This window comes from Punica granatum, chromosome 1 (assembly GCF_007655135.1).
Source record: "Punica granatum isolate Tunisia-2019 chromosome 1, ASM765513v2, whole genome shotgun sequence".
Taxonomy (NCBI): domain Eukaryota; kingdom Viridiplantae; phylum Streptophyta; class Magnoliopsida; order Myrtales; family Lythraceae; genus Punica; species Punica granatum.
This window is the reverse complement of record NC_045127.1, coordinates 15,549,386-15,561,990: the sequence shown is the minus strand read 5'-3', so window position 1 is coordinate 15,561,990 and position 12,605 is coordinate 15,549,386. Positions and strand designations below refer to the sequence as shown.

General features: G+C 36.4%; 1 protein-coding gene across 1 annotated transcript; it reads right to left on the bottom strand.

Moving 5' to 3' along the window:
* Positions 1–3,777: 3,777 nt before the first annotated feature.
* On the bottom strand, positions 3,778–7,827 carry LOC116197351 (U-box domain-containing protein 52-like). The gene is made up of 9 exons (XM_031527471.1): positions 7,322–7,827; positions 7,073–7,152; positions 6,856–6,977; positions 6,514–6,711; positions 5,968–6,262; positions 5,777–5,878; positions 5,260–5,688; positions 4,383–5,168; positions 3,778–4,284 (listed from the first exon to the last, which is right to left on the bottom strand). Exons 1-9 carry the CDS (start codon positions 7,692–7,694, stop codon positions 4,243–4,245), a joined length of 2,427 nt encoding a protein of 808 aa, XP_031383331.1. The 5' UTR covers positions 7,695–7,827; the 3' UTR covers positions 3,778–4,242.
* Positions 7,828–12,605: the final 4,778 nt, after the last annotated feature.

Genomic DNA, 12,605 nt, shown 5'->3' with positions numbered 1-12,605 from the left:
CCCCAAAAATGTTCTGAACCTTAGATGTAGTGGATTAGAGAATGATAGGCAAAGTTCTATGAAACATTATGACCATGTTTTGCTGAAACTTTTGATTTGTTCATATCGATTATATTTATTGAAATGAGATGCTTTTTAATAAAATAAAATGTTCTGTTTGGATGGAGGATGGTCGATGTGGTTTGTCTTGATTGTGGGTTAAGCGAAGGCATGAATTAGACTATCAAAGTAAATGTGATCACTCCCGAGAATGTTAAAGGGGTCACTCCATGTCTAGTTGATTTTGAGAAGGTTAACGGTTGTTTGTTTGTTTTCTTTGTTTTGTTTTGTTTTGTTTTGTTTTGCTCGAGTACTAGCAAAATTTAGGTTTTAGGGTGTTTAATAACTCTAGGATTTTGAGTTATTTAGCATGTCTTGTTTCCATGAATTATGTTTAGTTGGTCGAGTTTAGTTTAGTTTTAGTCCTTTTTAGGTTGATTTTCATGTTTTAGTTAGATTTTATGATTTTATAACGTTTTAGTTGTTTTTAGTTAGATATTGGTATTTATTTATTTTTTCATAGGGCATGGAATAGTGGCAAGGAAGACTCAGACTTGGATCAATTGATGTCGTAACATTTATAAGGATGTCACGGCACAACCTAAGAGTAGTTTTTGGTTGAGTTCAAAAGGTGCTATGGCACTGGTTGAGAATGCTACAGCACTAGAGAATAACATCTGATGCACGAATTTTGTACTTCTGACTTATTTCATAATGCTCAGAGATTCTCTTGGAAGAAAATATCTTGTGGAATATCTTGAAGACCAAGGCTAGAAGAGAAGATATGATTAGATTTCCCTTCTGTTTTATTTTAGGAAGTTGAATTGATATAAATGGGGAAATTAGATATTAGGTAGATTTTGCTAGGTTATTCTATTTATGCCTTTTCCCTTATAAAAGCCATGGTTTGGGCGTGAGAATGGTGTGAAGAGAACAAAAAACATAAGCATATTCAAGAGGAGAAGCATTTGATTTTTAGGGTTCTTATGGCACGATTATGTCATATTATCTTAAACTATTGTCAATTTCTCTTTAATTTCAATGTCTATATTAAATTCTTGCATGTGTGCTTCGTTCCTTGTAGGTCAATTTCATATGGTAGGATTGCACTTGAACCCGCATGTTGTTAATTTATTTATTTTATTTTGATCTAATGAGTTTATTATCCTAATCTATTTAGTTTATTTCCATACTTAACGCTTTTTGCTTGATCACCAATTGAATTGATCTTAATGGTCTAGATGAACTCAGGAAACTAGATATAGATTTGGGGTAGACTAGCCTAAGATCGGCTTTGATAGATCATTTTGAGAGTATATTCAAGTCCACAGTTGATTTGTGGGTAGGATAGGAATATACCTATTTACCTTAGGTAGCTAAAGGGTTGGTACTTAATGAGCTTGCATTAATTCGGTAACCATAGGAATATAAGGGATCGACTTATTTCTTGAATGATTCGGAAGAACCTTAAGGATAGTTAAGAACTTAAGTTAATAAATGGGATTTTAAACGAATTAGGGATAGAGGGAGTAGCTCGAGTTAGCTATGTGTTGGGGGAAGTTGTAATTCTAGGCCGTCTCACCAATTGATTATTGATTGCTCTTGATTTGATTTATTTTATTTTATTTTAATCAATCGATCTTTGATTTACATTACTTCAATTCAGTTGTGAATTTCGATCGTTAGTAGAGTTTTAAGTCAAGTCCTAGTGGGAATGATCATCTATTAATCATTATATTGCTTGTCACGGCCTATATACTTGCGGGGTTATAAAACCGTCAAACACTACTGTATTATCTTGTTAACTTAATAAGATAAATTTCTTTTGACCCTTAACCTTTATTTGTTTTTCATTTTCATAGAAAGTCTTTTTTTTTTGAATTATTCTCATATTAATATTGAACAATTTATTCACTTTGGTCTTACTATTTGAATTTTTGATAAACTTATTACTGTGCAATATTTTTAAGAATAAACACATTTTGAAAAAAAAAAAAGAAAAGATAGAGCAACTTGTCAACAACCATTGAAGCTCTCAACGTTATAGATCGAGAGAGTATGACGACATGACATTCACTCGTCATAACAGATATCCGGAATGCTATATTTGACACTGGGAGATCATGCCCACTACCGAAAACTTGTATTTCACAGTTCATAATCTCGAGTGGTGTTGTAGTTGCCGACAAAGCCCATCCCCGATACTGAGATTTTAGTGGTCATAATTTAAGATATCAACATTACAGGTGAAGCCTCGCCAATTTCAAATACTCCCACCATATTAGCAGCACAAGTTGCATCACAAGTTGTTGCCTCTTGAACCTCACCTGGCCCATCATGTATCTGGCACCTTCTTCCGGCTATGACCCCCTATAGAGACTAGTTATCTTCTTTTTCTTTTTCACTTATAAATGATAAAGTCTACTGATTGTTTGAATTAAATGGTTTCATAATAGTATTTTGACAATCAATGCCAAAGCCAATTGAATGTAAATTTTACCGTCAATATTGTATAATAAATGGGATATAATACTAAATATTTTGTAATTCATAGACGAATATGTTAAATAAAAATTAATTAATAAGACATTTTATTATAAATAATAGTAGCAAATATGAAAATGAAGAATATGTTAATTCGAATCATTGTTGTTATTTCAATAATAAATAAATATTCGTAGTCATATGAAAATAAAGAAAATTTATAATTATATGAATTTAAACTTTATTGCATAATGTTTTAAAGTTATTGCAAATCTTATAAAAGTTCAATTAAGTAATCTTTAATGGAAATAATTGATTCATTTTAGCTAAAATTATTCAAATTCATGAAATTTAATATATTAGATTTGACTATGAATAGCACATCATATAGTGAAATTTCATTATAAAAAATAAAAAATTATCTCAAAACGTTTTTTGGATAACTTATCAGAAATCTCAATTAAGAGAGTATTGTAGTTTATAACAAAGAGATCAAAATCCAAAGAGACTACCCAGGACAACAAAAAGATCACATGAAAGTAAGTGCAATGAAAAAAAGTTATAGTTACTAATTTTTTATCATATTAAAAAAAATTTGAAAAACTTACACCACTATTTTTTTCTACTTCTCCAACATATTTATAATATATGAATTGATCAAAATTCCTAAAGATATATTTGGATATAATTAATATTATCTACTATCGAAAAAAGGAATATCTTTTCATAAAAATTTTGAAATTTAACTAAAATAATTATGTTTGAATTTTGTAAATAAAAATATATTTATCATAAAGTCTCATGTAATATGGATGTCATTCAACAAGCCTTAATAAATGGCCAACAATTAGACGAATAAGTAACGGAGGATGACTAGTGAAGATTCGAGATCACGTAATTTTTTTTTCTAGCAATAATCGAAACATTTTAATAGAATTTTTATTTGAAGCAAACTTTTGACCTTTTTTAAGGATTTACTCTTTTCTACAATATGGTTTTAGTCACTTGGATCTGGCCGAACCCGCTTTCGTCGGTGTTTTAAAAAAAAAAAGAAAAAAACAGTTAGAACACCTGACATAATATTCTATAGTAGACGCGATTAATCTTTTTCTTGCTTTTGTTTAGTATGATATCTAACTATGAGGGTACTTGACGTTGGATGAACTTCCATCACCTCGAAAAAAAAAAAAAAAGCAATCCGTCTCCATCCAAGTATGTCAATTACTAATGGCTTCAAGCAAGAATTAGTTCAAATTGAACCAATCGAGTTCTTGATATATGTACAAGATGGCAAAACACCAGATTCGACGATATGATATAAGAAGGAATCCCAAATCCGGGCAAAGAACGACTTTGACATTGAATCTCTCTTTGAAATGCAGCTTCTTCAGGCATATATGGTTGAATCAACTAGGTGTTGCCCATTCCATGCTTCATCCAGTCAATAGACCGAGAGAGAGAAAGAGGGAGAGCATGTTGATCGGTCGCTCATGTAACGTTTACCGCCAATACTGGTGTTGATGCCACTGACGCTATACTGCTGCTGCCACTTTCGATCGGCTCTGAACGCTATCTTTGTACAGTCCATCTCCAGTTAATCTTCCTCCATGTTCTGACAACCAATGGGACTCTGGACACCAGCCTGAGGCCAAGCGAGTTGCCCAAGGCCTGTCAAGAACTCATGCAGCTCTACCTCAAGATCTACCATCTTCCACTGCTTCAGCAAGGCGATGATTGTGCTTGTGATTCCTGGTTAATAGTCTGGCATTGGAAATAGTTGTGATTAGAACATATCGCTAGATCAATGTGTAACACAGGATTTAGCTGAACCAAGCAACTTCATAGACATGTCCGTATACCTGATTTGGACCCGTCTCAGACGGCTCCCTCACCACAGGATCAGATGCAGGTCCATGGCTCCTCGGAGTACTGTGATTGCTACTTCTGCGTGAATCAGAACTTCTCCCGAAATCTCTGAACCTGTTCAGTTCCGGTACAATAACTGTTTTCAAATCTGGCCTGTCTTTTTGCCTGAGCTGCGCACACTCGAGGGCTAGTTTGGCAAAGGCCAGCATCTCCTCCATTGGCCATTCCCGAACCTCGGGGTCCAGCAACTCCTCAAGCTTCCCTTCCGCTATTGCCATTTGGACTTGGTGGGTGAGGCCTATTGGGGGCTTTGCCGTGATCATTTGAAGCAACAGTATTCCAAGGGAGTAAATGTCCGATTTCGTGGTCAGTTTTCCCGTATGTTGGTATTCCGGGTCGATGTAGCAAAATGTGCCTGCTGCATTTGTCATATGGTACCCAGTCGCACTGTCCACAACTGTAGGTGGAACAAGCCTCGCTAAGCCGACATCGCTAATCTTGCTTTTGTAGTTGTGGTCCAGTAGGATGTTTGCAGGCTTCAAGTCCCGGTGCACCAGCGGCTCTGGCTTTGCTTGGTGGAGGAACAAGAGGGCAGTTGCGATCTCTGCTGCAATCTTGAACCGCCTTCTCCATGAGATGGGAGGATTACTGCCCCTCCGGAATAGCCGATCATCCAAGCTGCCGAAGTCCATGTATTCATATACAAGGCACCCGTACTCGGGACAAGTCCCAAGGAGGAGTACCATGTTCGGATGTCTCATGCAAAATAGGACCTCAACCTAAAATATATATTGAAGCACATCAATAAGATCCTCTTCTGATATGTATAAATGAATTATGATATGATTTTTTTGAAATGGGAGGTCATACCTCTTGGTGGAACTGCCTAACTCCCTTGGTGGTGCCAGATCGTAAGACCTTGATCGCCACCGGGGTGTGATCAAGCTTGCCCTTGTACACGGGCCCATACCCGCCCTCGCCAATCTTATTCTCTTTCGAGAAATTGTTGGTGGCTTCTTCAATTTCAGTCAGTGAGTACTTCCGGTACCAGACATCGTTTTGATGCAATTTGCTTAAGGCTTTGTCCTTCTCCTCCGCCTCAAGTTTAGCCTTGAGTTCTGCCTCTCTCCTCTTCTCAGCCTCTTCGTCAGCCATCTTTTTAGCCTTCTCCGCGGCCTCTATGGCAGCTTTGCACTTTGCCTTCTCCATCTCAGCCAGAGCAAGGGCCGCCTCCTCAGCGAGCCTGGCCTCCGCAAATTTACGGGCCTCTTCCATCTTCAACTGTTGAAGTTCTGCAGCCTATTCAACCCCCGATGATTAATTTCAGGGACGTGACTTAATTACGGAAAATAAGCGGGCAGCACATGATCATTATGTATGGGCTTACCTTCTTCTTGGCAGATATAGCTTCTTTGCAGGCATTGCTGTACATATCCATGGTCTGCTTCAGCTCAAGCTTCAGCCTCTTCATCTCGGCCTCGAGTTCCCTCTGAAATGTCCAATGAACTCATTGTCAGATTGCTTTCCTTCTATTTTATATCCTGAGATACATATCCACATGTTCGATACCATACTCACGGAAGACTGAGATATCGAGGAACGTGTTGGCGAATCACTTTCGCTCATGCTTAAGTCCAACGTATCACCGCTGAGATCAATTGACCCGAAGGATTGAGGACTTGGGAATTCGCTTTCACTAAAATCGGATGTGGAATCCCGGCCCGGTGACCTCAACATCCGGATTGGGATATCCAGATTGTCCAGAGAGAAATGACCGAGACCATTTCGATCCCTCTCACCTGCTATTGTGATGCTCTTCTTTTCCGCAGCCAGTAATTCTGATCCCGTGCTTCTTCGACGTGTACGGGTCGCTCTATTCAACAAAAATTACATTTGGAGATAAACTTACGATTGCCGTATCTAATTCTTGCATATGCGAAAATAATAAAAAATATCATTTGCCCACCAATTTGAAAGTTCTTATAAAATGAAACCAATGCCGTTTCGTAATAACCATTTTTTTTTTACATTTACTAGAGTAGCAAGTTTCTGAAAACAATTCCTTTGAAACAGATCACGTCAATAAATTTTTGCACGAACTTATTCAGAAGGACAATCCCATACCGAAGTGCCTCTCTCGAACCAAATGCGGGGTGCGCAGATGCCCCAGAAGTCGGGGTCCTGGGGGGCGTGGCAGTGTTGACCGCGGACCTCCGGGCTTGTTTTACCGATGTAACCCTCCCTTTCGAGATCACATAGACGCTGCAGAAATCGGGGGACGATTTCGAGAGGACATTTGAGACATCGACGTGTTTCATTTTTCTGAAGCATTTAATTTAAGAGATAATTAATCCTTAAATTGTTATATGAATGAAAAGTAAAGCAATACATATATATATATATGTATATACAAAAGGAAAAACACAGAAGAAGAAAAAGAAGCAAGTGATGGTTTTATTAAAGTACCTAGTAAGAGCATTCCTGGTCGATGCACCAACAACCATGTTGGTTATGTAGTTATTCGCGATATACTCCAGTAACGCTTTCGAGACATCAGTCTCGTCGATAACAACCTCGTTCAATTGTACCTGATAAATAAGGTGGAGAAGTCAGGATTAATTAATTTTATAATCTTATCATGGATCCTTCAAATTATGTCACCACAGAGCAATCAGTTCCTTACCCCTTTGCGGGTTAAATATGAACGGTAAATACCGAAAAGATTGCGTCTATCCACTGGATTTCCCTCAATTGCATTGCCATCTACATAAACAGGCGGTAGGTTATTCATCCAGAAGATATATAAACAAAAAAAAAATCATCTCAAAGTATCTAAAATTTATTTTATCTAAAGATTGCGTTTTCGATTTCTTTTCATGTTGTGAAATCCTTAATTTCGGATAGTATGTATACAAGGGGAGAGGGATCGTACTTGGTATCTTGCGATTGACATGGATGAGTGTAATATACGGGTGGTTGACGGTGAGGTTGTCAACAGCCCACCGCACCGCGTGCGGGCTGTTTTTGTCCTTGTCTATGGCCACGGCTATTGACATGCTAATGGGGCAGCTGCCGTTATCGGAAGAAGCCTGGGATGCCGTATCAATATCCTGGCAAGCCTGGTAACCTTGCGCATCGAATGGTGATGAGCCCTCCAACCCGCATCTGCCAGCCATGAACTTGTCCCCTCCTTCTTTGGCTGCAGGGCTGGCGCCGTGCACGGTGCTATTCCTGCAGCTGCCAGCATCAACGCTACCGTTTGGGGCGGTGGAGATGGTGGGGTAGAAGGGGATGAAGAAGCTCATTGGCCGTAGTAGCTATACGTTAGTCGTTGCCAGGGGAGCCTCACATGTTCAACCAGGGATGTAATAATTAACTAGAGATTATACCTGGTCGAATGGAGCTACAAAATCAACCTGTGGACTATGTTGCAACAGGATTTCTATGTTGTCACGTGTAACAATTGGTCGTGTTTTAAGGAGGGAAGGCAGTTATCTTTAGGACCCTGACAACTTGGAACATCTTGACTGTCTCCGGAGACCTAGGAATTCCATTTATGGAAATGATTGTCCTGGACGTGTTTTGACAGGAATTATCCCGATTGTGGCATGCGTAACCACTTGTGACAGGGATAATGTCATCGGCCCTTAATGTCGGAGCTGATACACATCCAAGCTGATTCAATAAGGGAATCTACATTGCTGGTATATTCTTCTTAGTTTCAATAGGATTCTTTACGCGCTAGAATGCATCTAGACTGGAATTTAGTCCAAGAGGTTGAAAGATCAAGAGAAGGCAAGGCAGAATAAAATCGCAAAGTCAAGAGGGCAGGATAAGATAATTCGATGGTAAGGAAAAAGATAATAAAAGAAAACTCGGCAAGATGTATATGAAAAATTTTGTAGTTTATCGCGATTATAGGGGAGACGACTTCGCCTCAAGCCCACCTTAATCGGTCCATCTTTATTTCTATCTACTATCATCTATGAATAATCAATTCGTTTAACTAGATGAAACCAAGAAATAACATATACTAAAGAAGATCAGAGAAATTATAGGTCATGCAATTCCGTCGATCGAGTATAATTATATGTGTGGCCTATATTTATACCAGGAATTTCAAGGAACCCGATTATAATTGCTTGGATACATCTTTAAGCTTTTCAAGAATTTATTCCTTAGTTCAAAAATCCAGTTACGAACTGGAACTAAGAATTAGTAGGCATAGTCTTTCGTAGCAAGAATGGACCCGTGTCATGAAGTTATGATCGATTAAGTTCATTGTATACCAGACCATAATATAATAGCATTATAGCCGTGCACAACAAATCCGTATGTCTCTGTCCGCACTAGCAAGTTTTGTATTTATTTTATCTACTATTATATAAAAATAATTAAGTTATAAAGATAATTAAGGTATTAATAGCGTGCTCAAAAAATTTAAGTTACTTATAGCAAGATCAAACCAAGAAATAACAACTCAATGTGAAATTATAAGACTAGTAAAACGCCCGCGGCATTGCACTGCAATCAAGAATTAGTAGATGAGTTCCTCCGGAATATTAATGGACTAGAGTCATGAATTTATGATCTATAATTTCACGATTGAGCCTTTCTTGTGATTATAAGTTCATTTCATAACGTACTAGAATAGAATAGCATTATATATGTATATATATACATATATGTATGTACATAACAAGTTTAGAGTTCGAGTAGAAGAAAAATAAATGATAAATTTTCAATTAATGATATAATGATAATCTCTTAATTAATCTATATCTATATCTATACCATTTACAAAAGTAAGAGAAGTTTGTCCAATTTTCATTATTTCAAAAATACCCTTACACCATCATGATATTTCGCTGCATCATTTTTAATTCTTTACTTTTGGTTGCATACTTTATAATATTTATATTTATATTCTTTTTCTTTTCATTAATTTTTGACATTTTTCCTCTAACATCCATGTCAACTGAGTTAATCCCTATTGCAAGTATGTTTGTCATATTTTTTCCATATCGATTTATAATTTCAAAACTTTGTTGTATCATGTATTTGTTAGCAAGCGATTTCATGCGGTCTTTGTTTTATGGACCCTTTCATGCTCTCAATGGAAAAAATAAAAGTAAGAAGTGTTTCTCCAACGTTTCTTCCTATTTTTCCCTTACTTAAATAATGATAGTACAAATTTGCTCATTTACATAATTAACAAAACTAAAATAATTCTTAAAATCATTGTACCTTTGGTACAAGAAAAACAACTTTCAAATAATATTTCAAGAGAACCTTCCATCCCTTAGAGCTAAATGAAATTCATACATCACTTTATTTTTTATTAAAATTTATATCTTCTTGAGTATAATAAAATATATATAAAGATCCGATTAGAAAAATAAAGAGAAAGTTATAATTTAATAAAAGATAAATTTGATAGTTAAATTAGTATAAATAAATTTAATAGTGAAATACTATTTCATAGTTGAAGAAATAATTTTCTTGTGAAAAGATGTAATTGCTAAAAGGATGTGACTATTTAAAAAGTTACATTTATTTCTACGATATATACGTTTCAGTTATCAAATAGACATATGAATCATTGGAACTCCATTCTCCCTCTAAATCTTTTCTCTTTAATAGTTTCATTATGAAGTCTCAAAAGATAATGTTGTCGCTCGAAAATCTCAATGGTTGTATTCTTATATTTCAAAAGGTATGTCATTGCTTATAAAATATATATTCGCTTATAATTTATATATTCTTTATGGGTCTCTAATAGAGACTATTTACGTATAATTCTCGAGTAATTATTTATTTGTCATTCTTCACAGATTTTACTCTATTTTTAGGATATCGTAGGTTTCCTTCTCTATTTGGAGATATTATTTTATTATCTTTTAGCGTTATCTTTCTTTTTTTTTTCTGTATTGTTGCTCATATTTTCATAGAAAGCAAGAAATTGAGCAATCCAAGTTGCCCAAGTTGATTTTCGATGTTCCATATTGTAACTCCTAGTGAACTAACTTGATTCTCCACATTCTAAAGGGAAGTGTCGTGTTCTTGCAAAAGAGCATCAGTCTTAGAACAATATTTCAGCAAAGGTTCCTCCAAAGTCGACCTCAGTTTTGGTGCAGGAAGTCTTGGCTGCTGAAATCCTAGTAGTGGATTCGGTCTTGCTCCGGATGCTTGTTGATTTCCACAAGAAAAAGCAGAGTGATTCCTCCACCCTGGGTTGTATGTGTTTGAGTAGGGATTACTCTCAGCGTAGTTCTCACAAGATTCACATCTTCACTCTACTCGAAATATTGCCCCATCACTTGATGATCCTCTTGAGCTTCAAAAGATCCTCCACCTTGACTCGAGGTCTTAAGATAAGAAATTTCTCTAGTAAGAGCATCAATATTTGCATTAAGGGCCGTCACAGCATCAACTGAATGAATTCTTCAACTCCACAAGTTGAGGTATCCTTTTGCCCATTATTGGTCATCTGCTCAAATAATTCAAGCATTCTCTTCCAATGTCTTGGTAGATAGTACTTAGCCAAGAACTGCCGAGACAACTCATCTCGAGTGGTGATAGAATCCACTGATAACGATGAAAACCATGCTCGAGCCTGGTCCCTAAGTGAAAAAGGGAACATCCGCAACCAAACAGCATCATGTACCGAAAATTATCACATATATCCACGAAGTGTGTGAGATGCCAATTCGGATCCTCATTAGGTAGGCCTACAAAACTTGATTTCTTGATCAAAGAAACTTTTAATTTCAAAGTTATTAGCCCGAATAGCCAGCCTAACTATGCTCAAGTTCCCTTGAGGTGTCAATTGCAAAAAATGACACATAGTCCTCTGCTGGATACAACAGCAACTTGATTGTTACTGTTGATGTTTCCTCTATTGTTGCCATTGTTTTCTCCATTGTTATTGATGTCAGCCACCTCTCTCCTCTATTCTCTAAGTCGAGCATGGAATGTCCTTTCGATTTTTGAGGCAAAAGATATCATTTCTTCACTCCGAGAACGGCGCATCCGATGAGCACGCATGCGACGACAAGAGGTCTCCTACAAATCCAACAGCACAGTAAATTAAAAAGAAAAATAAAATATATGAATTAAAAGTGATTGCTCGGTCCTAATATTAGCAATAAGCAAAGAATCAATCCCCCGCAAAAGCGCCAAAAACTTGTTGCGATAAATCTAGCAATGATAACACACGTATACGTATCGAACAAGTAGTACGTAATGAGTATGAGTATCGTTCCCACAAGGAAAGATCTATACTATCACCATTTACTAGAATTAAAATAGTCAATCTTTATTCAAACAACTGATTTTCACAATAATTATTTAAAACTAAATTTAAGTAAGAAATTAACAATTTGTAAAATTGCAATGATATGAAACACGTAGAACATTCAACTTTCCCTAGGGCTATTCCTAATTTGATCACCTACTTCTCTTACTATTGACTGATTGATTTTATTGAGGATTTTATATCTTCTTGGACATCTTCCGATAGCTACGAGAATGTTTCCCCGTGTATCAAATCGACTACACTATTTCTAGGCAATTGACTAGTAAGGACCCATTAAGAGTGAATCCTAATTGGCTACCTAAGGCGATTGACTATTCCCAATTCTCTCGCAAATTAATCTCCTTTCCCAACTTGAAGTAATCTTAGGTTATTCGATTCGGAGCCTAAACCTAAAATCCGTCTCTCAAGTTCGTCAAGGTTGCTACAAAAATCTAGCTGTTGATCAGGCAATCATAAAGCATTAAGAACGGGATAGAATAAACACATCAATCAATCAATAGATAAAGAAGTAAAATCACGAATTATGAGCAACCCCTAGGTTCCATTGAAGCCCTAAGCAAAATTAATTTAGCTCATAATAATTGTGTTCATCATCAAAGAGTTAAAGAGAAACGTGAACGAAATACAAAAGAGCAAGAGAAGAATTGAACAAAACTCCGCTGGTCTCAGACAATAGTCATATATGATCTTCCCCTTTCTCTCTTCTGCAAAAGTCACGCCACCCTTCTCTGTCCCTTCACGTTCTGTTCAACACCCTTTATAAAATAATACCCCAAGGTCCCCTAATATTAAGCTAAAATCTTTCTAAAAAAATACACTTCTAACAAATAGAGTTTAATTTCCCAATTTAAGCCAAAACAAATCTCAACAATACTATAGACATCCCATTTTAATCCAG